The sequence below is a fragment of the Lontra canadensis genome, unplaced genomic scaffold, assembly GCF_010015895.1.
Source record: "Lontra canadensis isolate GAN:19392208 unplaced genomic scaffold, GSC_riverotter_1.0 scaffold187, whole genome shotgun sequence".
Taxonomy (NCBI): domain Eukaryota; kingdom Metazoa; phylum Chordata; class Mammalia; order Carnivora; family Mustelidae; genus Lontra; species Lontra canadensis.
The window spans coordinates 772,101-797,453 of NW_022631181.1; the positions used below are offsets into that span (position 1 = coordinate 772,101).

The 25,353-nt window shown below is 48.0% G+C and overlaps 1 protein-coding gene across 1 annotated transcript; it reads right to left on the reverse strand.

Moving 5' to 3' along the window:
- Positions 1-17: 17 nt before the first annotated feature.
- On the reverse strand, positions 18-25,123 carry USP30 (ubiquitin specific peptidase 30). The gene is given in 14 exon segments (XM_032847441.1): positions 18-1,328; positions 1,880-2,000; positions 4,087-4,306; positions 4,398-4,478; positions 5,071-5,157; positions 5,665-5,724; positions 9,338-9,432; positions 10,616-10,661; positions 11,261-11,359; positions 15,418-15,521; positions 20,752-20,800; positions 20,802-20,935; positions 22,030-22,139; positions 24,903-25,123. Coding segments are annotated over 14 exon segments (1,554 nt in total). The 5' UTR covers positions 24,986-25,123; the 3' UTR covers positions 18-1,063.
- Positions 25,124-25,353: the final 230 nt, after the last annotated feature.

Here is a 25,353-nt window from a genome sequence, read left to right on the forward strand (position 1 = left end):
CAAACTGGTAACTTTCTTCTGTGGAAAGGGCTGGGATTTGGATGCTCGCTGAGCGTTAAGCCTTCCCTCTGCTAAACAAGGAAGCCCGACTGCAGCCCTGTGGTCCGTGCCCTTCCGACCCCAGCTCCCGAACCCAGGCAAGGACTGTCCTCTCACATGGCCCCCAGTGGCACCTGCAAACCTCAGGAACACTGCAGGGGCAACAGAATTCAGGGTAACTGTCCATCTGGCCCATGCGGGGAGGCTTCGTGTAAAAACAGCCTTTGTCCAGAGTGGTTGGCGCAGACACTGCTCTGTGCCCACTGTTCACAGTCCAATGACGGACCATCATCACGTCCCCCGGCCAGCGTGCTGAGAGCAGAAGCGAGCAGCAAGCAGCTCAGAGCTGATGGGCCAGATTTGGCAGGTGCACTTTGATGACATAGAAAGAATCCAAAGATTAGAAAAGACCCACAAAAAGAGAAGGCGGGTGTTCTTCAGGCATCTTTTAGCTGTCCTGTTGCTCTCCGTGGAGAAACTTAGAAGGAGCAGAGCTTTTCAAAAGTTGTTCCGAGGACTCTCAGACAAGGTGTATTTTCCAGAATGGACGTGCTACAAAAGCAATCGAAAGGGAAAGGCACTTTTTCTTCTAAATTGTTGCCTTTAATAATTTAACCTTTTATGGGCCTGCTTATTAAAAATAAAAGATCTATGCCGAAACCGACTGGAGGATTAGGCAAAGTTACCTCCCCTCTGAGAACACCTAACATAGCCGAATATAAAAAAGGTGGCTTCCGGAACCGGGTTTCATTTAATTACCTGTATCAGATGGTAAAAAGACGTTGTAGACAGAGTGAATGCTGTCGGAGCACAGCAAGGACACCACCCAGTGCACACTCGCAGAGCTGTTCAGGGGGCCGGATTTGGCTTGAACTGGGATCAGCGGCTCCTTTACGGAGCCTGCTCTGAGAACACCCAGAAGGCGGAGGGCTCTGGCAGGGGCCGTCTGCGCACACACACACAGTCAGATCTTGCCTGGTTCCTGGCCGGCGTGGACAATGCCATCGGCTCTGAGGCAGGGCAGTCATTCTTCTGCCCTGTACTCCCGGCCCTGGTGCTGCATCTTGGAAAGAACGCGCTCGTAGAACAGCAGGTAGGCGCTGGAGGACAGGACCTCCTGCAAGCTGGCCTTGCGGACCGTGTCGTCAGAGATCCATAGCCACTGGTTGCTGGTTGAAAGAGGGTTCTTGGCTGATGGTGGGGACCGTCGGTAAGTCACAAAGTGTCCCGAGTGCATGTCTCCGTGGTGGACCACAACTGCCATCAGCCGGAAGAGGTATGTGGAGGAGCTGAATGGGAGGAACACAGGCAAGCCGTTTACAGACACACACACAAAAAGGGTCATGGGCAAAACCAAAAAGTGAAAGAATCCTAGATGTTCAGTGACGGGGGACTGATTCAAGGGTACCTTCGTACAAGTGAACACTACACAACCCTTAAAATGCAGACAGGCTTCCTGGCATGAGGAAGACACCTGTCCCATGAGTAGACGTCCATTAATGTGGCAGGTGTACACAGAAGGCCTTAAAGGTTTGACTGCTGATGTCTAGGGGGTATCCCAAGAAATCTGAAATTCCCTCCTTTGTACTTTATACATGTATTCCCACATGTATACACAGAACATACATATTTAAATTCTACGTACTTCAAGAATTCTTATTTTTAAAGTGCTTTCCATTTGGGACAAAAATAAACAGGAATGCGTAATAGTGAGATTACACCTTAAGATGAAAGAACAAATGTCTATGTTGTCATCCATTTCTGTGCAAAGCTAATTCTGGAAACCGAGAGAACCAGCAGCTACGAGAAATGAAGACTGTGCCTCCCCAGAGCAGCTCACCTGTAGTCAGGAACCACCGGGAGCGGGAAGGGCATCTGGGCTGGCAGGGGGGGCAATAAAGATGGGGAGCAGGCGCCATTCATAAAAATCTGTGGTTTGGGGCCTCCAGGCTGATTCAGAACTGCAAGAGAAAAAGGCTCCAGGTGATTACAGTAGCAGTAGCTGTGGGAGAACACAACACAGCCTCCACTACCTTGAGTTTAACTCCCCGACAATGCTGCAAAGAAGAAAACAAGCGGTTCATTTTGTGTTAGGTTGCTTCCTACCTTTTGTGGTTTTTTTGTTTGTTGGTTTTTTTAGATTTTATTTATTTGAGAGCGAGAGCAAAGTGAGCAGGGGAAAGGGGAGGGGGAGAACTGTAGTCCCCACTGAGCGAGAAGCCCGACTCAATCCCAAGACCCTTGAGATCATGACCTGAGCCAGAGGCAGACGCTTAACGGCCTGAGCCACCCAGGCACCCCTACCTTTTTGTCATTGACATTCTTAATCCAGGGTAGGAAAAGTGGGTCTAGCTTCTGGTCTGCTGCTTACTTTGACAGCTTTGTGAATCTTGAAGCTCCCTGTCCGTTTGCTAAAGATCCGCCAGAGTTAGGCTGTAGCTAATTTACTGGCATTTCAACCTAAACCAACGTTTCTCAATCTTGACACTGCTGACACATTGGCTGAATAACTCTTGCTTGTTGGGGCTATCCTGCTCATCAGAGGATGTTTCCCGGCATCCCTGGCCTCTACCCACCAGATGCCAGTAACACCCGTCTCTCGGTTGTGACAACCAAAAATGCCACTGGCCACTGCCCCACGTCTCCTGGGCAACAGAACTCCCTGGTTAGAACCACTACCTAAACATTCTCTATTCTTTAATTTCCAGCTTCTAAAGAATACCAACATATAACCATGTTGATAAATGTTGTGGGTGTAGATAAAATAGTGAAGGAGATATTGACCTCTCTTTTCCTGTGTCACACGCAAGGGCCTGTAAGTACCCAGCAGGCCCCGTCGGCCGTACAGTAGCCACAGTCAGCATGCTGTGGTGATGAGCAGACCCGGAGCCCCGGCTGGGAGAGGGGGGATCCAGGGTGAGCCGGGCCTGGATTTAAAACAGCGGCCGGGGCACCTAAGTGTCTGTCTTTAGCTCAGGTCATGATCCCAGGGACCTGGGATTGAGTCCCGCACTGGGCTCCCTACTTGTTGGGAAGCCTGCTTCTCCCTCTCCCACTCACCCTGCTTGTGTTCCCTCTCTCGCCATCTCTCTCTGTCAAATAAATAAATAAAATATTTTAAAAAATAAAATAAAATAGCAGCCAAAGACTGAGCCCTCTTCCCACTGCAGCGACTCTGATGTTCGTTTACAGATCTGCTGAAAAAAGGTAAAAAACAGTCTTTCTGTGAATGGCGTCCTGCCAGGCCGCACAAATGTGGAGGCAAGAAATTAAACGCAGCAAGGGGCTACTGAGTCAGGAGCATCTGGGGTGTGGGGAAGCCAGGCCTCTGGCTGGACTGGAAGCAGGTACAGATGGGGAGTCTGGGCTCGGGGCCCTTAGAGTTGGTGGGTTTTCCTCGTCTACGTAATTCTAAAGAACTCAAGGAGCTAGAAAAGATAGCTTTTAAAAACTGCCCAGTGCTGCCTTCTGGTGCCCATTCTCCCAGTGGACTGATGTTTGTCCTTAAACCAGTCCTTTCAGCTCCCGGGGCCTCGATTTTCCCCTCAGCAAGACTGAGGGCAGTTAAGAGCGACCTGCTCCCTGGGGGCCGAGTCTCCCCGGGGGTCCGACTCGGTGATTAGTCTCCAGTGAGGAGGGAAGTGGAGGGAGATCAGTAAGGAGCTCAGTAATGAAGGTGTGATCTTTAGCCAGAGCTTTTCCTCCCCACATTTGCATAAAGGACATGACCCTACCTGGCCAGTTGGGCTCGATGGAATGCTAGGGGCCAATTATCATTCAGTCAAAAGGTCAGAAAACCATCTTAAGCTTTTCTTCCCATATTTTGTCAACTATGATACCGTTTTTAAAACCGTACACCTTTTTACTATGTACGTTTAACCTCTTTTTAGGACTCTTCCCTCCTGTACCCCCAGTCCTGCTGTTCTCAGGAATTCAAGCAACTGCTGGACTAGCTCCCCTTGTGGCATAAAGGCCCCAGAAGGTGGCGACGCCAGATTCCTCTTCCCTGTGCCGGAAGTTCCGAGCAGTGGCTCCTTAGGCACATACCTGGGGCGGGGGTGACTGGCCCGTCCTGCAGGTCCTGGGCGGGCCCCGCGGCCTCGCTGGGCTTGGGGCTCGGCTGCCCAGGTTTGTGCCCGAGGAGGTGATACTTGTAGATGTCCATCATCAGGAACTCATTGAACTGCACGTGTTCTTGCCGCTTCAAGGGCGTGCCATGGCTGGACCAGCTCAGCCGCTGCAGGTGGATGCACAGACACTGGGGGAGCTGCAGGGGGACAGAAAGCAGAGGAGGCCACGTGTTGGACCGGGGGGGGTCCCTGAGGGCAGAGCCGACAAGGTGTGCGGGTTGGGCTCACCTTGCCTAGTTTCAGCTGTTTAACAAAGGTGGTCCTCTGGTGCTCCACCTTCTCCCCATTCAACGTCCCTTTGGCTTCGATCTGAAATAAGAGAAAGATGGCTCTGCAGAATTCCTTGGAACGAAACGTCTGTGGAGGGCTGCAGCTAGGTTGATGTTAGGTCTGTATTTAGTTGGCACCTGACTTTGACCTGCGAAAGGAGCTCGGCTGCCCAGTTCATTGTGAGATGCTCTCACCGTTTTACTGTTAAGTAAGAGTGACAGTGGGGACAAGAGAAAGGACGGCATGACAAGGAACTCTGCTGCGGCGCATCATCTATTTTGTTCTACGTCTTCAGAAATTCTGGTCCCCATGGTTCCTCTTCTTCAGAGGATGACATGCGGACACTCAGGGGAGTCAAGCCTGTGAGAATTGGCAGGTGAGTGCTCCCATCTCAGAGCATCACACTCACAGTTTCTCTTTAAACATTCTGCAGATGAAGTAAACTCATCTGGGAAAGAGCTCTGGTCCACAGGCTACCGATTTCCCAGCCAAGTTACGTAGCTGAGGCCGCAAAGCCCCCCCCCCGGCTCTAGCTGGAAGAGCTCAGGCCAGTGGAGAGCGGCGGCATGAGAGGTACTGCATCAGGACACACGGGCCAGCTCGGGGGTGACACCGGGCGTTAGAGGCATACCTGCGTACAGTTGTCACATACGACGTCCCGCACCGATTCGGAGGAGATAAAGTGGTGAAGGCAGTGGTCCAGGGTCAGTGGATGCCCCTTTTAAGCACCAGAGAGCAAAATTCACGATTACCGTTCAATTACAAGGTAACTATTAACAGAAGGCAATGTGATCCCAGAGCTTTATTTTTGCTTATATGGGCAATAAAGCTCGACAGATGCAACTGGACGTTCCCTGAGCATATGTGGAGCTCTCGAAGCTTCCTACGCTTGCTGTTATGGGTGGATTCAAGGCTATGAGGACGTATATAACACTGCAGAAACTTATAGACTCCCACAGCGTTTTAGAGATCTTTGAATTTGAGATTAATACGTTTGTGTGTGTGTGTTGAGAAAAAGCCGAAATTCCTGGAACTGGAGGAAAACCATTCACTCTCTCCCCCCCCCAGGTTGGGCCATGGTACCACACACGACAACCAAGACAGGTTCAGCCAACCATGTGCCTGAGTAGCGCATAGGACATCGGCTACACAAAGTGCCTCAGAGCCCGCTCAGATTTCAGTGTCTCCAAAACGGACCCCAAATAAACCATCGCTCAGTACATACCCACGTGGCAGCTGGGATACTCAGTGAAAGGCTGTCGAAGGTATCAAATCGAACAGGACTCTGAAACAAACATTGCAGAAGATCCAGAAAGGAAGCACGTTCAAACCAGAGCTTTAGAGATGGGAAGACACATGCCTATGAAACAGTTTAGTATTTTGATGCCCAACGCTGACATAATGAAACACGGTGTACTTACCTAGAAGCAAATTCTGTTACAAACAACCCTGTCAATGTAAGCGGTACAGTAACACCGAAGGCCAGTTTATAAGATCACGGTAAGAGAACATCCCTGATGAGTAATGTAGGGATTTTATCCTCAGGAAATAACCATGGACAAAACTGTAAGGATGTTCATCCCAGCATTATTTATAGCAGCAAAATGTGAATAGTTGAAATTTCTAGGGAACAATTAAATGAATTACATCATATCCACAGAAGAGCACGCTCTGTTCCAAATAGCACAGTAGGAGTGTGTGAGTGTACAGAAAGACACACTTATTATGTTATTAATTGCAAAAAAACCCAGATGATAAAACAGGATAAAAATTGCTGCTTTTGGTGATGGCAAAGTAGCTTAGCTAGACTAGCTGTCCTTGAGATAATGCATAGAAATTCTGGACCAAAACAAAACACAAGCATTCGGATGATTGGAGAGCTACTGCCAAGTCCTAGGAAAACAGGAACTTTACAGTGAGATTTGCACTGTGTGACTTTTTGCTTGAGGGAACTCCCCAGCTTATACTGTTCAGTATCAGGTGGCAGAAAGCTGCGTTCTCACAGGATGGAGGTCTCAGAAGACAGAGCCCAGGCTGGTACAGAGGCTGGGGGAAATCCCAGAAAGAGGGCAGCCACAGAGAGGATGAGGCCCCAAATCAATGTACAAACCCTGCCAAGTTCCAAGGCACGGACACGCAAGTGTGCACATCCACACAGGGAAACCCCAGGAGCCTAGCCAAAAAGCTAAAGCAAGAAGCTGAAAAAACTGCCCCGAGATTTTGCTGCCCAACGTGGGGAAAACAGTTTGGCTTTGAGCTCAGCCCAGTCAACTGCACATCGGAACAGAATTCATTATTTTTCAGAGAAACGTAACAGAATCCAAGTCTCTACTACAATGTTAAATATGCAAAAAAAATTACTAGACATACAGTGCGAAAAGGAAAATATGACCCATGGTGAAGGATCCCATGGATGACCTGGATACTGAAATTAACACGAGGGCCTTAAAAGAGAATTGTGACAAGTAAGCTCAAAGACACAAATGAAGAGAGTTATTTAGTCCTGGTGGAGGACAAATGGAGAGTCTTAGCAGATAAATGGAAACTATAAAGAACCAAATGGATATTATACAACTAAGAAAAATAACTGAAATGAATAGTTCCCTGAGGGGCGCCTGGGTGGCTCAGTGGGTTAAGCCTCCACCTTCGGCTCAGGTCATGATCTCAGGGTCCTGGGATCCAGCCCCGCATTGGGCTCCCTGCTCAGCGGGGCATTTGCTTCTCCCTCTCTCTCTGCCCTCCTGGTGCTTGCTCTCATGTTCCCTCTCTCATAAATCAGTAAAATCTTGAAAGGAAGGAAGGAAGAAATGTTCACTGGACAAGCAAAGCGAAGACAGAGCAGAGGCTATGAACCTGAAGATAGGTCCACAGACTTATCCGATTTGAAGGATGTGGAGGAAAGAGGTTGAAGATAAATGAACCAAGCCTCAGTGAGTTGTGGAATGATACCAAGCGGACCAATGAGGAGAGAATGGGGTATACATAACATTTTGGGAAAAAATAATGGCCCCCAAAATGTGCAAATTTGGTGAAAAACATAAAAGGTACAGATTTATGAGATTCAGCAAATTCCAAACAAATACAAAGAAAATGAACCTAGGCGCAGGGCGGACAAACTGCCGAGGCTCAAAAGTAGCGAGAAAATCTTACAAGCTGGCAGAGAGAGAAAAACGAGACGTCACGTACAGGAGGACGATGTGAATGATGCTGGGTGTGTGTCCAAAAAGCTGGAGGCCAGAAGGCAAGAGAACAGCGCCTTTCGAGTGACAAGCTGGAAGAAAGCAAGGCAGGCGTTGCAGGCACCCCTGCCAAAGTCACTGCTGACTTACCGTTTCACCATGCAGGGAGATGAAGGGGAAGATCTAGGTGGAGGGTAGTGCAGGCCAAAGTTGGATCAAAAATAAGACAACAGAAAGAGATATCCTATAAAAACCCTAGTTAGGGGCACCTAACTCTTGATTTCGTCTCAGGTCATGACCTCGGGGTTGTGAGATCGAGCCCTGCCTCAGGCTCCACGCTCAGCAGAGTCTGCTGGAGAGACTGTCTGTGCCTCTCCATCTGCCCACCCCCACCCCTCGGCTCTCTCTCAAATAAATAAATAAATAAAATTTTAAAAAAAAAAGGGAAGAAAGAAACACTACTTAGATGGAAACTAACCAGACAAAATAGACTCCAGGACAAAGATAAAATACTTACCAGAGAGAAAAGGGGACATTTTATCAAGACAGTGAGAGTCAACTCATCATTAGTAAATGTCTATGTACCTAACAGCAAAATCTCACACGAAATTCTGCAAAAATAAAACTAAAAAAAGAAAAAGAAATGGATAATTCTAGCAGATTTAAGGAAGATTTAAGGAAGAAATAATACCGATCTTAACCAAAGTCTTCCAGGAAATGGGGGAAGGAACATTTTCCCACTCACGTTATGAGGGTAGTATGATCCCCGTAACGAAATCTGACAAGACATTACAAGAAAACTGTAAGACTGATAGTCCTCATAGACATAGACACGAAGTACATCACAGTAAAGTGTTCATTCCAGAAACACAAAGCTAGTTTAACCTTAGAAAAAGCAATCACTGCAATTCACCATGTTAATAGAATGAAAGAAAATCATGATGCTGAAAGAAGCTAGTCAAGAACCATGTATTGTATGATTACACGCATACAAAATATCAGAATATGCAACTACAGAGACTGAAAGTGGGTTAGTAGTCGCCTAAGGCTAGAAGAGTGGGGGAAATGGAGAGTAACTGCTAATGGGTACAGGGGGTTCTTTTGCCAGGAGGTGGGGAGGCTGAAAATATCCTAAAATTGATTGAGATGATAGTTACACAATTCTCTATTTTTGTATTTATGTTGGAAACTTTCCTAATAAAAAGTTATTTTAACATGTCAAAATTAGGGTACCTGAGTGGCTCAGTTGGTTGGGCCGCTGCCTTTGGCTCAGGTCAGGAGCCTGGAGTCCCAGGATCGAGTCCTGCATCAGGCTCCCGGCTCCGCCGGGAGTCTGCTTCTCCCTCTGACCTTCCCCCTCTCATGCTCTCCCTCACTCTCTCTCTCTCAAATAAATAAATAAAATCTTAAAAAAAAAAAAGTCAAAAAACAAAACAAAACAAAACACCCAAACCCCACCAAACAACAGAATCTGTTGTCTACTGTCAGTGTAGACCCAACCTCAAGACTCAGGTCTGCTGCTCTCAGTGCAGAAGATGCCACAGAGGGTCAAAGGACATGCGGGCACTGAGTAAAGGGAGGCGGTCTAGCCATGAGGTAAGCAGAGCCAGGCGACCACAAACGCCGTCTACCAACATCAGTCCACACTCCATGCTTCCTGAGTCTCGAGTTGAAAGGGAACCTCACCAGAAAACAGCCAAGCACTGGTACTGTATTTACCTGGTGTTCACAGTGTTTGCAGACCATGTTGCTCGTCAGCCTTCCATGGAAAGGATGCTGAGATTTCCAGTGATTGGATGTGGGGTGAGGTGAGCCTGGAACACAGAACATGTCTCGCTGTGTGCCACCTTAGCACCAACCTCAAAGCTCACCCTCCTTTTTAGTATTTGGTAGCAACTCCCTCTTTGAAATAAATGTTCCTTAAAAGTAAACTGAAATAGCTTTCCTTATGGACTTCCATCAAAAAGACAACCCATGCCATTCACAGGAAAATTTATGCAAGTCCTTCGATGTGGTTTCTGTATAATGGGTACAGCCCATTTAAAAAAGGAATTTGTACCATATGTTAGCTAACTTGAATTTAAATAAAGACTTGAAAGGAAACAAAATTAAATAAAAAAAAGGAACTGTATAATGTATTTATTAGATGTTTAAGATATTTATATGTCCAAGGAAGGATGTTTAGATGTCCAAGGAAGGACACCACGAGAGACTATTCCAGAAAGTGATATAAACTTCCGAAAATCATCAGAGTAAGCAAGTTCTGAAAAACAGGAATTTTTTTTTTTTTTTTTTTATAAGATGGGAGTTGGAGTAATCAACAGTATGGTAGGCTAGTCAGAAACACACGCCCTATAGTCAGGCAGCCCTGGGCTCTGTCCTTGCTTAGCTTCTCATTAGTTTTATGACCCAGGAAGTCACTCCATCTCTGTGAACCTTGGTTCACTGGAAATAGGGACAATTATTAGCCCATTATCCCCACGATCAACTTCACACCACTGTTGTGAGGCTTAAATGAGATGCTACAGGGTGCATCACACAGTTTGGGCCTGAAAAGATAGTCACTGTTATTACTAGTGATGCATAACGGAAGTCACATGTCTTTTTCTTTTTTCCCCCTTAAGTTTAGGTCTTAAGAAAAAAACAATCTCCTCCTAACGAGGACTGTGATCACCTGCTGAAGACATGGCAGTTTCAGCTTAAGGAGCTCTTCATGAGATCAGTTCAAGAAGGTAGAAAGGAAACCCTTGTTGGAAGTAGAAATAAGTCCGTTGCTTTTTTTTCCCAGGCGGGAAACAGAGCAAGGTGTGAGGGAACAATTCAAGATGGCCCAAGGGAACAAGGTAGAGCTGTCTGTAAAACCCAAGCTCCTCTGCAAGTACACACAGCTCCAGCTGGACTGGATGTCCCCAGAAAAAAGTTGTTTTAAACAAGCAAATCACTGTCACATCTCAAAAGTACCCATCTTACATGTTCTAGTTCAAGGGGAATGATTACCTCTTGTGCGGCAGGTTATTTGTTTAGGAGTTATTTCTGGCTGCTGCTATAGGGGAAAAAAGAAAAAAACCAGACTGAAAATCCAGCTGCGATCCCTTTTACCCCGCCTCACCCTGCTCCTAAAGCTTACGAGTTTCCCTGCTGGTTGCACCACTTAAACCCAGTTTTTAACCAGAGATCCTAATAGAAGCCCTAATGAGTCTCTCTGGCTAGTAACCGTACCCAATCTTTCATTAAATGGAAAACACATTTCCTGTCTCTGGAACATTCCTCCCCACTCCTTTATTAGTTAACTTTTATCAACTCCCTAATATTTATCATGTTCCAGGGAAATGAGGATTCATTTAGCATTCCTGTGGCTCCTTGTCCCCTGCATTAAATAGAGGGAAAAATACCTTTTCTTCTCCAAACCAAGACAAATTGCAGTAATGAAATCCTTTTAAAGAGCCCTGACACCCCTAACCAAAGTCACCAACTGCAAAGGTTGCAGCTGAAGACAATCCCCCAGCCCCACGCCCACTCCTGATTTTTACTGAGACTTAGTTCTGAGTTTAGAGTCGTATAAGGACTATACTCACGTTCCCTATCCATCCCCGTGAAAAAGGCACAAACCACACACACCTCTTGGAACTACTACGGGCTTACCTCCAGGGAATGCACATCAAATAAATGGGTGACCCGGGGCTGTCGGTCCCGCTCGTCTTCCAGGGACGAGGTAATGACATGGAATAACTCGTGGGCATCCTGTCAAAGGGCAAAGCAGCTTCAGAGATGCCCGGCAGGCCCTGGGTGCACCGCCAGGCAGAATCCTGCAGCTAAGAGGGCAGAATTGCTTTCCACCTTCTCAAGCTTCAGCCTATTGAATGGAACTTTATATCCCAGACATTTTCACCCCAAAGGCCCTCAACTAAGGGGCCCAAGGGGAGAGAGGAGAGCAAGCTGGGGTTGAGGGGGCTGCCTTCACACCAGCTATTTCTGAGCCTGTTTCAGCTTTGTCAACATGACCCTGACCTCCACTCCCCTGGGCTGCTTTACTGTGGTAAAGCACGCATGTGGCATCCAAGCTGCCCTCTGAGCCTGTTTGTAGGCACACAGCCCTGTGGGGTGAAGCACACTCACACTGTTGTGTGACCATCAGCATAACTCATCTAGCTTTCCCAACCGAAACTCTGTCCCCATATAATTCTGACCCCACCCCCTCCCTGGCGGCCACCTCTGTGTCCAGCAGTTTGGCTCCTTGTGGGAACCTGCACAAGGAATCATAGTGTTTGTCCTTCCATGACTGACTGGCTCCACTGAGCTCGAAGTCTGTGAGGCTCACCCACGGTGTAGACCGTGTCAGCATCTCCTTCCTTTGTGAAGTTGAGTAATATTCCTTTGTGTGTGTATATAAATACCTAAGCACATACAGGCATATATATTCTATTGCACGCGCGCGTGCGTGCGCATGCACGTACACACACACACACACACACACCCCACATCTTGTGCATCCCTTCCTGCGCTGATGGACACGGGGCTGCTTCGACCTTCGGCGGTCATGGATAGTACAGCTATGCATATGGGTGCACGAGTATCCGCTGGAGTCCCGGCTTCCGGTTCTTTGGGGCACACACCTGGACATGGAATTGTTCATCATATGGCAGGGGGCTGCTCTCCCCAAAAGCCAAAACCATCCCTGGCTCTTCAGGGATGGGTGGGTCTCTCCTCCCCGGAATTCTGGAGGCACTGAGAGCTGTGCTCCCCCTGTGGTCACCAGGGTGATCTTTTAAGAGGTAGATGCTTTTATTCTTCGGCTTTCAACGGTGAGCCAGCACACACGTTCCCATCTCGGGGCCTGCTCTTCCCGTCCCATCTTCACACAGTTGCCTCCTTCTCATCCTTCAAATTTCTGCTGAGAAGGCAGTCCTGAAGGAGACCATCCCGCAAGGACCGTCCCTGACACAAGCCCCCCACTTCCACCTTCTGCCACTGCAGCTGGAGGGGGGGGGTCCTCTACCTCCAACACACACCCCAAATTTCAGAGGACTCTGTCTCCCCTGCCTCAACGCCAGTCTGAGCCAGGCCATCAGCAGCCCAGATGCCTGCAACAGCCTCCCTACTTTCCTGTCTGCTCCTTCTGCCCCACTATGGTCTCCCTGGTACAGCACATCCTGTTAAAACACAGACCAGGGCATTAGCAGTCCCTGTTCCAGGCCGCCAGTGGCTTCCCACCACACACAGAACAGAAGCCCAACTCCGGCCCAGGGCACCCGGGGGCCCGCACAATCTGCCCCTTGCCGCTGTCTGAGCCCCTCCCCTCGACTGCCCTCCTGCCCATGGCCACAGCCATGCTGGCCCCCTTGCCCTTCCCCAAACGTGGTATCCTCTCACCCTTCGAGGTCCTGTCTGAAACACTCTGTGCCCAGCTCCTCACAGGCCTCCCTCATTTTCAGACTTCAGGTCTCAGCAAAAACCTCACGTCTCCAGAAGAGCCTTCCCTACCTAAGGGAGTCTCTGCACTGCTTTTCTCCACCCCCCCCACCCCCAGCTCTAGGCCCCCCAGCTCGCACTGGCACATCAGCACACTTTTCTTCTTGTTAGTGGATCTTGAAATGACCTCTTTACCATCCACAGTCCTCTGCTAGAATATGAACTCCCTGTGAGCAGGAGCCCGGCAAGTCCCATTTGCCACCACGACCCCAGGCCCTCAACAGGCCCCACCTGAGGCAGGCATTCCACAAACATTTGCGGCATTTATCCATGAATCCCCTCCCAGGCTAGGAACAGCAGTTAGCAAGAGAGTGATGGGAGGTTCAAAGATAACTGAGGCAAGGCCCTGGAGGGACTCACAACCCAGGGGTAGATGGGGCAGCGTGGCTAGTGATCTAGCAGCGGCGCTAAGCCTGAAGGTGGACTGGCTCTTCCAGGGAGGCTCGCGGACAAGGCATCTGAAGCAGGAGCAGGGGTTCACCAAGAAGAATCCCAAGATAGGCTGGAGTCAGACCCAAACCCTATTCTATCCCTCTCAGCCACGGAACTACTTGGCCTTGAGACAAGGAATGTCTTGAAGCAGAGGGTTACTTCGCTGTGCACTTCTACACCAGAGTGGCCCGAATCCTGCCTCTGCCACTTTAACAGCTGTGTAACTCTAGGATTCTCTGAACCTCAGTGTTCTCCTCTGCAAGATGGGGACAGTAACAGTGAGTCCTTACAGGCATGCCATGGGGATGAACGCAGAGAAGTCACACGAGTCCAGCACCTGGCCCGGTATGTCCCCCACAGCTCTAGCTCCGAAAAGTGGGTGGGAGTGCGAGTCTGCCGCTGACTGACAAGATCAGTAATGATGAAGATGCGCACAGGCCCCAGGCCAGGTGGGAGGAGGCCGATGGCCAGCCACGCCTGCCTCTTTCCCAAGCACACCACAGCACTGAGTAGCTCGGTGATGACTGCAGGCTGAAGCTGCTGGAAACACTTCCCAAGAGGAACGGGGACATCGGTGGGTCCTTGACAGAGGAGCGGGACTTAGACAAGGGACCTGAGGTCCTTGGGACTAAATCGCAGTCACTCACTCAGTTTAGGGAGAGGAAAACGAGGCTAAATCATGTCAGCTACCAGAGGAGGATTTAGTAAGCATTTTCTAAGTGGAAAAACATTTCAATAGACAAGGGATTCATCCAGACGCACAGTAAGAGAGTTGAACCCATCAACACTGTGTTTAAAAAGGAACACCTGGGGGCACCTGGGTGGCTCAGTGGGTTAAGCATCTGCCTTCGGCTCAGGTCATGATCCCAGGGTCCTGGGATCGAGCCCCACATCAGGCTCTCCGCTCAGCGGGAGGCCTGCTTCTCCCTCTCCTCCTGCTCGTGTTCCTCTCTCGCTGTGCCTCTCTCTGTCAATAGAAACAAAATCTTTAAAAAAAAAAAGGAACACCTGCTTGGCTTCAGCCTAGGATGGAAATAGAGGTAGTCTTTTAAAATAAGGGGAGCTGGAAAGCCTTCCCACCTCACTTTCCAGCATTTTTAAATGCTTTTCACTCCCAGCCCACCCTTTTGGGGGCCTAACGGCCATTTCCCATTTCTCAGGTCTGCTGTCTGGACAGCGGAGGCAGGAGCACCCAACACAGAGCTGGCTGAAGCCGGCCCGGAATGTGGCCAGGGAGGACAGGAGACGACCTATTCCTACAACTTCACCGTCTCAGCTTCGCCCAGACTCACTGTCCAGACTAGCAGTCTTGAGGAGGAGGACGGTGGCCAGGACCAAAAAAGGCAGTGAATCTGTAGTTGTGGGAAAAGGGGTCCGAGGGGCTGGAGTAAGGCCCTGGGGCTGCTCATGACACCTGCTCAAGGTCGGGGGCCACTTCAATTAATCTAGCCTCTAAAAACGGATTTCTTTTTTTTAAAATGAGGATGTGGTTCAAAAAAGGGTCTCACCTGAATCTCTCAGCTCTTATGGTAAAGCCACCTGCTTGCTGCTCTCCAAAGGACCCAGGTAATCAAGTGCAAAGTCACTCAAGGACCAAACAGAGGCTCGCACTTTGGCAACTGTTCAAACCCTATCCTGCTAATCTTCCACCCACTGGGAAAACAAAACCAAAACCAAAAACAGCTGTCTTTTTTGTCTGACCACAAGAACAGGAACAATGTTCGTGATCTGGTCCCAGAATACTAAACTGCCAGAGAAATGTACACTCAGGCCAGGCAAGTGCAAGGTCAACACTGGCATTTATTCCTCATGCCGCAGCATCGAGGCTAGTTTTCAGCCCTCATTGCCAGTGCAGGCCCCAGCGCGTGAGTGGGCAGGACTTTGAATGGGGTGTTCACCTGTTCTTCAAAGGAAGAGATCTGCCATCTGTACATTCTTAAGACATCCAACAAGCAGCTTGCATCTAAGACCTCATCGTCGGTGACTTCTTGGCAGGACAGAGCTGGAAACCAGAAAGGCAATTGTTAGATTCACTGGTGAAACAACAAACCAGGAAACCTACCCCGCACAACATATCAAAGCTAATTAAGCATCTCACCGTAAAATTCACCTTGGAATTACAGCTCTTTCATTATTCCTCTCTGTAGCCTCACCCAAGGCTTAGAGGGCTGTTAGGCACTGTGTGTTTCCTGAGTGAATGTGATTTTTTCATGAGCCTGTAGCATTTAAATGAAGAAACCGGCTTCAGCTTTTTGAATTACTGCCTCGATATAAATTGTTACAAGATTTCTACTGAATGAAATGGTTTTAACTCACAACTCTGAGGGCAGAAGGGCCCTTAAACATTTCATCTAGTCCAAGCCACACTCAGTGCTTGACTCGCCTCTATCGGACCCTCTCTGAGGCCACAGGGCCTTCGCTTGTGTCCGTCCGCCCTGGAGTTTCTGATTATCACGGTAAAGCACCAAGTCGTATGTGGCAGCCTGAAGGGGACTGCTGTGGGGTTTACTTTTCTTTCTTTCATGTAGGCTCCATGGCCAGTGTAGAGCCCAACATGGGGCTTGAACTCATGACCGTGAGATCAAGACCTGAGCTGAGATCAAGAACCAGACACTCAACCGACTGAGCCAATCAGGTGCCCCTGAGTTTACTTTTCAGTCCTAAGTAGAATCAAGTCTAATGAACAAAAACACAAGTGTGATGGGCTTATGAGTTTACATTATAGTTACAGTTAGATCAAGGGTTGGCAAACGTTGTCAAGGGTCAGACAAGAGACATTTTTGGCTTTGCGGGCTTTGCAGCAGCTACTCAACTCTGCTATCATAGCACCCTGGCAGCCATAAAGAGCAAGTAAATGGGCACAAATGTTTCAATAAAACTTTATTGACGAAAGCACGCAGTGGGGCAGACATGGTCCGCACACCATAGTTTGCTGATTTCCTGATCTTGCTGGCCCCCTACCACAGTGTATTTCACTGGACCACGACTGCTAGAGTATGGCAGATAAAAATACTGGGGCCAGGGGCGCCTGGGTGGCTCAGTGGGTTAAGGCCTCTGCCTTCGGCTCGGGTCGTGATCTCATGGTCCTGGGATCGAGCCCCACATCGGGCTCTCTGCTCCGTGGGGAGCCTGCTTTCTCCTCTCTCTTTGCCTGCTTGTGATCTCTGTCAAATAAATAAATAAAATCTTAAAAAAAAAAAAAAATACTGGGGCCTGCCACCTCAGGGCAGCTTCCCAAATGCAATTAACTCCGGGAAAACGAAGCTAGCCTATTTCTTCTCTTTGATCTGCAGTTAGTGAACTTGAGACATTCCTTTAACTACTTCAGGCTCTGACTCGGGAGGTTCTGAGCAACCTCCATCTGGATCTGAACGTGGTGGTGCCTCTGGGTGGTAACGTGGTGCGAAGCAGCACCCCAGTAGCCATTGCTAAGTCCTGAGGCCTGTTTTACCAGGGCAGATCTAGCCTGGTGTCAGATCTTTACCCTCCAGAACAAAGGGAGCCTTTCAGAAGGCAACTATACTTCCCTTTCTCCTCCTACACTCCTCAGGCAGCCTGTCAGTTGGCTTTTTTCCTCCAAAGGAAAATTTTACTGTCCCCTTTAGCCCAATTTTGCCTAAAATGCTGTGGGGCCATTTGGCAATATCTACGACTTTTCATATCCTACAATCCATATCCTAGTAATCTCTCTCAGGATCTATGCTAGGGAAACAAAGGCTTGTGTGCACTATGAGCGCAAATAAGAACATTCACTGTAGCCCATTTATGACAACAAGGCCCCGGAGGCAAACAAATAGCTAAATAATAGTATCTTGCCATTATGGATACTGTGCAACTGTGAAAGTGAACGAGATTTGCAAATCGCACGTCTGATAAGGGACTGACATCCAGAACATATTAAGAGTGCCTGAGACATAACAATAAAAAAACAGACAACCCAATTCAAAAATGGAGAAGGGACTGGAGTAGACATTTATAAAACGAAAACAAACACAAAAAATACAACTATACAAATGGCCAGAAACACAGGAAAACTCCTGTTCAACAATACTTCTCAGTAGGGAAATGCAGATCAAAACCACAATGAGATGATTGCCTCACACCCAAGACTGCTACTGTCAAAAAGACAGACAATAACAAGTGTTGGCGAGGATGTGGAGAGTTAGAGCGCTGCATGCACTGTCAGGGGAAGGCAAAATGGTGCATCTGCCCTGGAAAACAGCATGACAAGTCCTCATAAGAATTAAACAGAATTTCCACCTGATCCAGTAATTCCGATTCTAAGTATAGACCCCAAAAGAATTAGGAGCAGGGACATGAGTAGAGATCTGTACACCCATGCTCACAGCAGCATTATTCACAGTAGCCAGTGGGGGGAACCACCCAATGTCCCTTGACTTATGAATGGACAAACAAAATGCCACATGTACACACAATGGGGTATTATTCCTCTGAAGCCTTAAACAGGAATGGAATTCTGCCCCACACTACAGTGTGGATGAACCTCAAGGACATGACGCTGAGTGAAATAAGCCAGAAGCACGAGGACAAACACTATAGGATTCCACCTCTGGGAGATACAGAATCAAACTCAGAGACAGAAAGTACGACTGTGGTTTCCCGGATCTGGGGATCGAGGAGAATGGGAAGTCATTGCTTAATAGAGTTTCAGGACAGGATGATGGAAAAGTTCTGGTGAAGAGAAGAGTGGGTTCGGTTACCCAACAATGTGAAGGTACTCAAAATGCTACCCAAACGTGCACTTAAAAATGGTTAAGATGGTACATGCTTCATGCTATGGATATCTTACCGTAATTTTTAAAAAGTGTGCAGTAGGAATGAGCAGGCAACCCACAGAAGATATAAGCCCGATAAACTCACAAAGAGAAAAAGACGAATTTAGGGCTATGTGTGCTAAAACGGACACTCTTCCACCATAGATGATATTATGCTATTTGGTTATGAAAAAACATAAACAAAACAATATATAATTTCTACAGGTGCTTAGAAACATATTTAAGTGCACAGAAAATGGTCTGGAAGGATACATTTGTATTTCTCTTTGGAAAGAAATGAGGGGAACGGGAGCAGGGCAGTGATAAAGGAGAACTGTCACTTTATGCGTGATGCTTTAAATTTTTACCAGCAGAGTGTATTCAAGCGTTACTTGTGAAAATAAAAATTATCTCTAAAACCCAAAATAAACGACCCTGAAAAGCAGAGACAGGGAAGGGAGCCTAGACTCTAGGTGTAGCACGGCTCCGGTTCCCAGCCCTGGGTCATGCATGTGAAGAGGGGAGACCAGTGGTCATGCTGGGACAGGTACTCAACCTGTGTTGTACCGCCCACATTTCAGCTTTCCGCTCTGGGATGGTACTTGCTTACAACAGGGGAGCAGAAGAAATTCCTTTCAAATTGCCTGTGATACAGAAGAGCAGAACTCGCTTTCTGTGTCAAGTTGAGATCACCTGGGAACACATCTCCGCAAAGCGACAGTGAACTGTTTTCTAAATCCAGTTTTTTTCCTGACTGTGAGAGGGATATATGCTTACTGTTGAGAGCTTTAGAAATACAGTTGTTGTAAGAGACTCTTAATCTCACAAAACAAATGGAGGGTTGCTGGGGGAAGGGGGGAAAGGAGAGGGTGGTTGAGTTATAGACATTGGGGAGGGTATGTACTCTGGTGAGTGCTGTAAAGTGTGTAAGCCTGATGGTTCACAGACCTGTACCCTTGGAGCTAATAATACATTATATGTTAATAAAAATTAAAAGAAAATTTTAAAACAGAATAATAATAATTTAAAAAAAAGAAAAAGGAATACAGTTGTTTTGTTTTAAGGTTTCCAAACTGTCAGCTGCACAAGACCAAAATTGCCAAGGTGAACATTTTGGTGTTTTCCTGTCCAGCCTCTATCTGTGGAAATCTTTGCTTTGCTGAAGTCAAATACAACATATTTCAAACACCGCTCTTTTAAACTTAACATTATAGCCTATGCCTCTCCCACATTAAAAACATCAACAACAAAAAACACTTGGCAAAGATGATTCATAATGGCTGCATAATATTTCCGTGGCTACTTAATCATTCTCCTGTTGGACACCCCCATGCTCTCCTCCCTGCTTTCCTTTGTAACCAGGTGTTGGGAAATCTTTGCACACATCCCAGCATTTCCCAAATTGTGTTCTGTGGAATGTCCTCGGGATGTGAAGAGATGTTATGCGAGGAAAAATTAGTTATACAGGCAAAAAGCTGGTTTAAAAATGAAGGTGGAGACGCCTGGGTGGCTCAGTTGGTTAAGCAGCTGCCTTTGGCTCAGGTCATGATCCCAGCGTCCTGCGATCGAGTCCCACATCGGGCTCCTTGCTCGGCGGGGAGCCTGCTTCTCCCTCTGCCTCTGCCTGCCATTCTGTCTGCCTGTGCTCGCTCTCTCTCTGACAATAAATAAAATCTTAAAAAAAAAAAAAAAATGAAGGTGGATGGGTGACCTCTTCAAACCCGTGCCAAGCCTGTATAACAGTGACTCCCTTGGCTCAGGGCCCCTGGTCAGCCACTCCGGAGCTCATGGGCTCTTACAACTCCATTTCAGGCTAGTGTCAATCATGGTCAATGGAATTCCCAGGTCAGATGGTACTGGACACTTAGCAAGCTAGCACCGTGTCGTTCCAAGCTGCTCTCCGTAAAGGTGGCCCTGTGTCACCCTGCCACCAGCACGTGTGAACATGCTGTCCAACAGCTGGGCAGGACCGTGGAGTTTTCAGTCTTTGCTGACAGGCAGCGCAATGATAACTTCACTGTTAAGGTTATTTCCCTGTCTTTGATGACCGCCAAGTTGCATATCTGAGTGCCTGTTAGATACTCTTCCCATCTACCTAAATACAGTCTGTACTATTTCTTCTGTGAACTACCTTATCACTTAGGCTAAGACACTTCTTTTTTCTAAACTTAATAAGCCAGAGTACTTCTTACAACCAAAATGCTTAAGTGGCAGTGGATTTATTCTCTTCCCTAAAAAGCTGTTAATACACTGACCATTTTCAAAAACAAATGGTTACGTCTTTAAATTTTTTTTTTTTAATAGCTGTTTGTATCTATTGCACCCACAGTGTTTTTTGGTTTTTTTTTTTTTCCATGATGATCTGTGTTTCACACAGAAGCTATTAACCCTCTGCCTGCCCTCAGGGCTGCTGCTTTCAAATGGCACACAATCCCCTTGAAGTTCCCGGCTAGATACCTTTGAGGAGGTGCAACAGCGTTAAGGATAAATACTGGTGGGGGGGGGGCCTCCTTCTGATCCCGGGTGTACTGGGTGGTAAACTCTTCCAGCCACTTGATGAAAGCGGGGCAGGCAGACAGGCCTTGCAGCAGGGAGTTCATGAAGCAGGTGTTCCCTAAGTTGACAAGGCCAGGCACCAGCCCTGAAAAACGTTGGGGGAAGAAGAGAAAAGCACATCACATTGGACCAACTCTTTCTCTCCCACTTGGGAGCCAGGGTTTTTGCACTGGAACCTGACACCGAAAATCCCAATCTCAGAAAGTCCTTATCCACAGACATCAGGGGGCCAGGCATTCTGTTTGTACCAAGGCCTGGTCCTAATGCTCCTCCTTCAGAAGACTGTAAGCGACAGAAGGACAGGTCCCCTGTCATGGGTTACTTCTGACCGCCACCACAGTGTCTGGCACGGCTTGTACAAAACACTTCGTAACATCTCTCTCTCATTCTTTCTCTCCTTTGATAAGAAAGCAACATCAGAACAGAAGAAAACAATTGTTCTTTTGTTGCTCCCCAGGACAATGATTTTGTTCTTATAATCAGTGCGAAAGATACCACCAGAGAAATTCTGATCAGTCTTTCTGCGAAGAGATCAACAAAATTTGACATACTTCCCTTTTCTGCTGAAACTTTTTCAAAAAACTTTTTATTATGAAGGTTCTCACACATGCATAAAATGAGAGGATATATAATCAACTCTAATCATACATAACCACCCCCCCCCCGATTTAACAATGATCAATATTTTGCTATACCGATCCCTTTTTTGTTTGCTTGTTGTAGCTGAACTTTAAGCAACATAAGGAGAGTAGCATTTACAAAGGGGGCACATTTTAAAATAATGAAATAGAATTTTGTATTAAAGACGGTAGCTGGGAACCCTTACTAGCTGACTAGCAGCTAGTCAGCGAAACCACAAACGTGTCACACAATCGGTCAGCTGTACTACTGAACAACACATGCACCAGAGGAACAACAGTTAGACAATTAAGCCACGTGAACTTTTTCATTACAGAGCACGTCTCAAACTCAAGATTTTAGAGGGGGAGGAACAGAAATCTTTGCACAATAGGGTCTAAAATAATGAGTCATTAAAAATAATTTCTGCTTAAAAGGAAGCAATGTCCCAAAACTAGAGATACAAGAGAACAAAAAATGCCCTCCTCTTTTTGTACTGTTTTGGGACTGTAAGGGCTTGGGTCAAGTCTACAGACTATGATGCGATAACCTCATTCTTACCTTTTCTACGCTTCTTTCTTTCTGTAATAGGACCCCAAATCACATAGATGCCCGCAGCAAGGGCAGCAGCAATTCCACCTATAACACCCCAGTTCTTCATGACTTTATATCTAGAAAGGAAAATAAGTTTACTGTCTTCCCTCATCCCAAACGCAGCACGTGTAAATACAGATATAGGTACAAAGAAATAACATTTCATCAAAATAACCGACTGGCCCACCAAACCCCTAAGGTTCAAGCTGAACATTCTCATACAGTACAGGGTTATGTCTTGAAACTCAGCATGTTCAGACACTAGGATTTAAAGCTTAAGGCAGGTCACAGAAGCCCCATCTCACTCAGAGGGGGAGCTCAGGTGGGAGCTCTGCCTCCCATGCTGGCACCACACTGGCTAGGTCAGGGCCTTTGCCTGGAATGCTCTCCCCACTCCCCGGATCACTGCATGACTCTCTCTCATACCTCCCCTGCACTTCTAACCAACAGTGAGAACCTGTACTGCTGGTCCCTTCAACCCAGTTCTTCATTTTCTTTTTATCACCTTCACTTATTAACTACAGTTATTGTCCCTCACTGGAGAGCAAAGTCCCTGTGGGCAGGGATCTTTGTCTGTTTTATATACCCCAAGTCTCTAGATCATATTTGGCACCTAAGAGGTTCCTAATAGTATTTACTGGATGATTACACACTGGAGAAAACATATAGAAATGAATCTATCTTTTAGAAATAAACAGGGAGGGGAGGCTGGGTGGCTCAGATGGTTAAGCATCTGCCTTTGGCTCAGGTCATGATCCCAGGGTCCTGGGATCGAGTCCCGCATCAGGCTCCCTGCTCAGTGGGGAGCCTGCTTCTCCCTCTTCCACTCCCCCTGCTTGTGTTCCCTCTCTCACTGTCTCTCTCAAATACATAAATACAATCTTAAAAAAAAAAAAGAAGAAGAAGAAGAAAGGGGAGTTGCCTTAATCTGGTTCAATTAAGGCTCTGCTCTTCCTTAGAGCATCATTTTCCCTTCTCAGGCTCATCTCTGTCACCTGTACAATGGGGACAACCAAGAGACCTGCTTCATGGAGTTCTGACAATCAAACAAGCGCTAGGTCATACGAGGCAAAGGTAAGGGCTTAACAAACATTAGCTACTACAATTATTAAGTATTAACCATCTCAATTGCATTCGGGAAAGTTATTCTTGAATTTCTTAGTGCTGTATTGTGCTGACTTCCACACAACAGGTGTATTAACAAAAGTGCCTGGAAAAGTTAAAAGAACCATTACTGAAATTCTAAAGCACTATACAACTGCTTTAAATTCCCTAAGCAAACACTAATATTTAAGGGTGCATACTCTATGCCAGGCACTGTGACAATCTTATCTCATCCTAAAGACAATCCCACAGAGGTAGGTTCTGTTATCATCTTCATTTTCTTTTTTTTAAGATTTTTATTTACTTTAGAGAGAGCAAGAGCAGGGGAGAGAGAGAAGCAAATTCCCCTGCTGAGCAAAGAGCCCGATGCTGCGCTCGATCCCAGGACCCTGAGATCATGACCTGGGCTGAAGCCAGATGCTTAACCGAATGAGTCACCCACGTGCCCCTATCATCTTAATTTTCATGTTAGCAATGCAGCCAACTTGGTCAAAGTGAGTGAGGCAGCATTGAACTGAACTCGTGCCAAGTGTGTGCTTAAAACCACAAACCTCCTGAAGGAAACCGAAGGACAGAGAGTCCGAAGGGATGGGAGAGAGGACTTGCCCAGGTCCTCAGCAAGGTATGGACAAAAAACCCAGTGAAATTTGGTGACTCTGGAAACCCCCATCTCTCTGCAAAACGACAACACAGGACAGCAGTGGGGTCTAGGAGTAAAAAGATCTGTCTTTTCCCCCAGCTCTACTGTGAGGTCAGCTGTAGGCCACAGGCAAAACTGTCTCAAGGCCCGTTTCCCATCTACAGAATGGGGGCACTGGACAGGACAGCCATTGAGGGCTCCCAGCCCTGCCATAATAAGCTCTTTAAATCTGCTCCAGTTCCAGGGGAAAGAAGCTAGGCTGAGCAACAGGTCTCAGTCATTTAGGTTCAGTAATGGGGATGCAGTGTTCAGCTCTCAAGACTGGAGCCCATGGGAGGATGAAGAAAAGAAGGGAAAGAGGGACCCTGACACGACTGGGGGCCCATACTATTGGGGTTCCTAGCAGGAATGGGAGACCTTAACAGAACTGGAAGCCTTTACAGGTTAAGGAGTCCTGATCTGTTCTGGGACCCTCGCAAGACAGAGATTCACAAATCAGACTGAAGACCCACATTGAATAAAGGATCCCTGGCTTGACTGCGGGATGGAGGATGACAGGAATAGGGGTACTGACAAAATGGGGGAAGGGCTAGCAGACCTGGGTGGCTTTGCAGGGCTGTGAGAACCACGGCAGGACTGGGGAGCTTGGCAAGACTGAGGTACGCTGGCGGCCCAGGGCACGACAAGACTGGGAAGCCCAAAAGGACTGGGGGTACCCTGAAAGGATTAAGGGGTCCTGGAAGGCCTGCACGACGGCACTGAGAGGTCTGAGGGCCACTGGTAGAATTCGAGGCTTTGACAAACCTGAGGGTGTCTGGAAGTTCTGGGGACAAGGACAGGCTTGGAGGAGGATATGGCAGGTGGGGGGGCAGGGCACTGAGAATTTGGGGCGCTAGCAGCACTGGGGAAGGCTGACAGAATTGGCGTTGCCGAAGAAATGGAGGGCCTGGAGGCTCATCCGCCGTCCCGCTCCAACGGAGCCCGACGCAGAAGCCTCCGGAATGCTTGCTCCTGCTAGCGCCGTGAAAGGCCGCCGCAGGCCCAGGCTGGGGACCCTGGCCCCGGCCTCTCCGGCCGCCCCGCCCCCAAGGCTCACCTGACGGCCGCCCCGGTCCGCAGGAAGCGCTGGATGGCCCGGTCCGCCGCGGTCATCGCCGCCTGAGCCCGGGTGCTCAGCATAGCGGCCGCGCGGGAGACCCGCCGCCGCCCCCGCCACTACCACAGCACTGGACCGAGGGCTCGGAAGGTTCCCGAGGCGGCGGAACCTGCAGCCGTAGTCCCAGCTCCTCTGGGGAAGGTAGGACGAAGGACCGGCTCCCCCGAGAACCGGAAGCAGCTGCCGCCGGAGAACAAGAGCCGGCGGACCACATCCTTGTTTTCCCGTCTCCCGCTTAGCAACAGGCGTCAGCGTCGGTTACCAAGGGAGGCCCTGTGGCTCCGGCTCGCTGGGTGTTCAACCTGTGCTTTGGCTCCGTGCATTTTAAATGTCCCACTTCCAGCTCCTGGGACCATTTTAATTTTTTTAGTTATAAAGAGGGCCCGTCCGA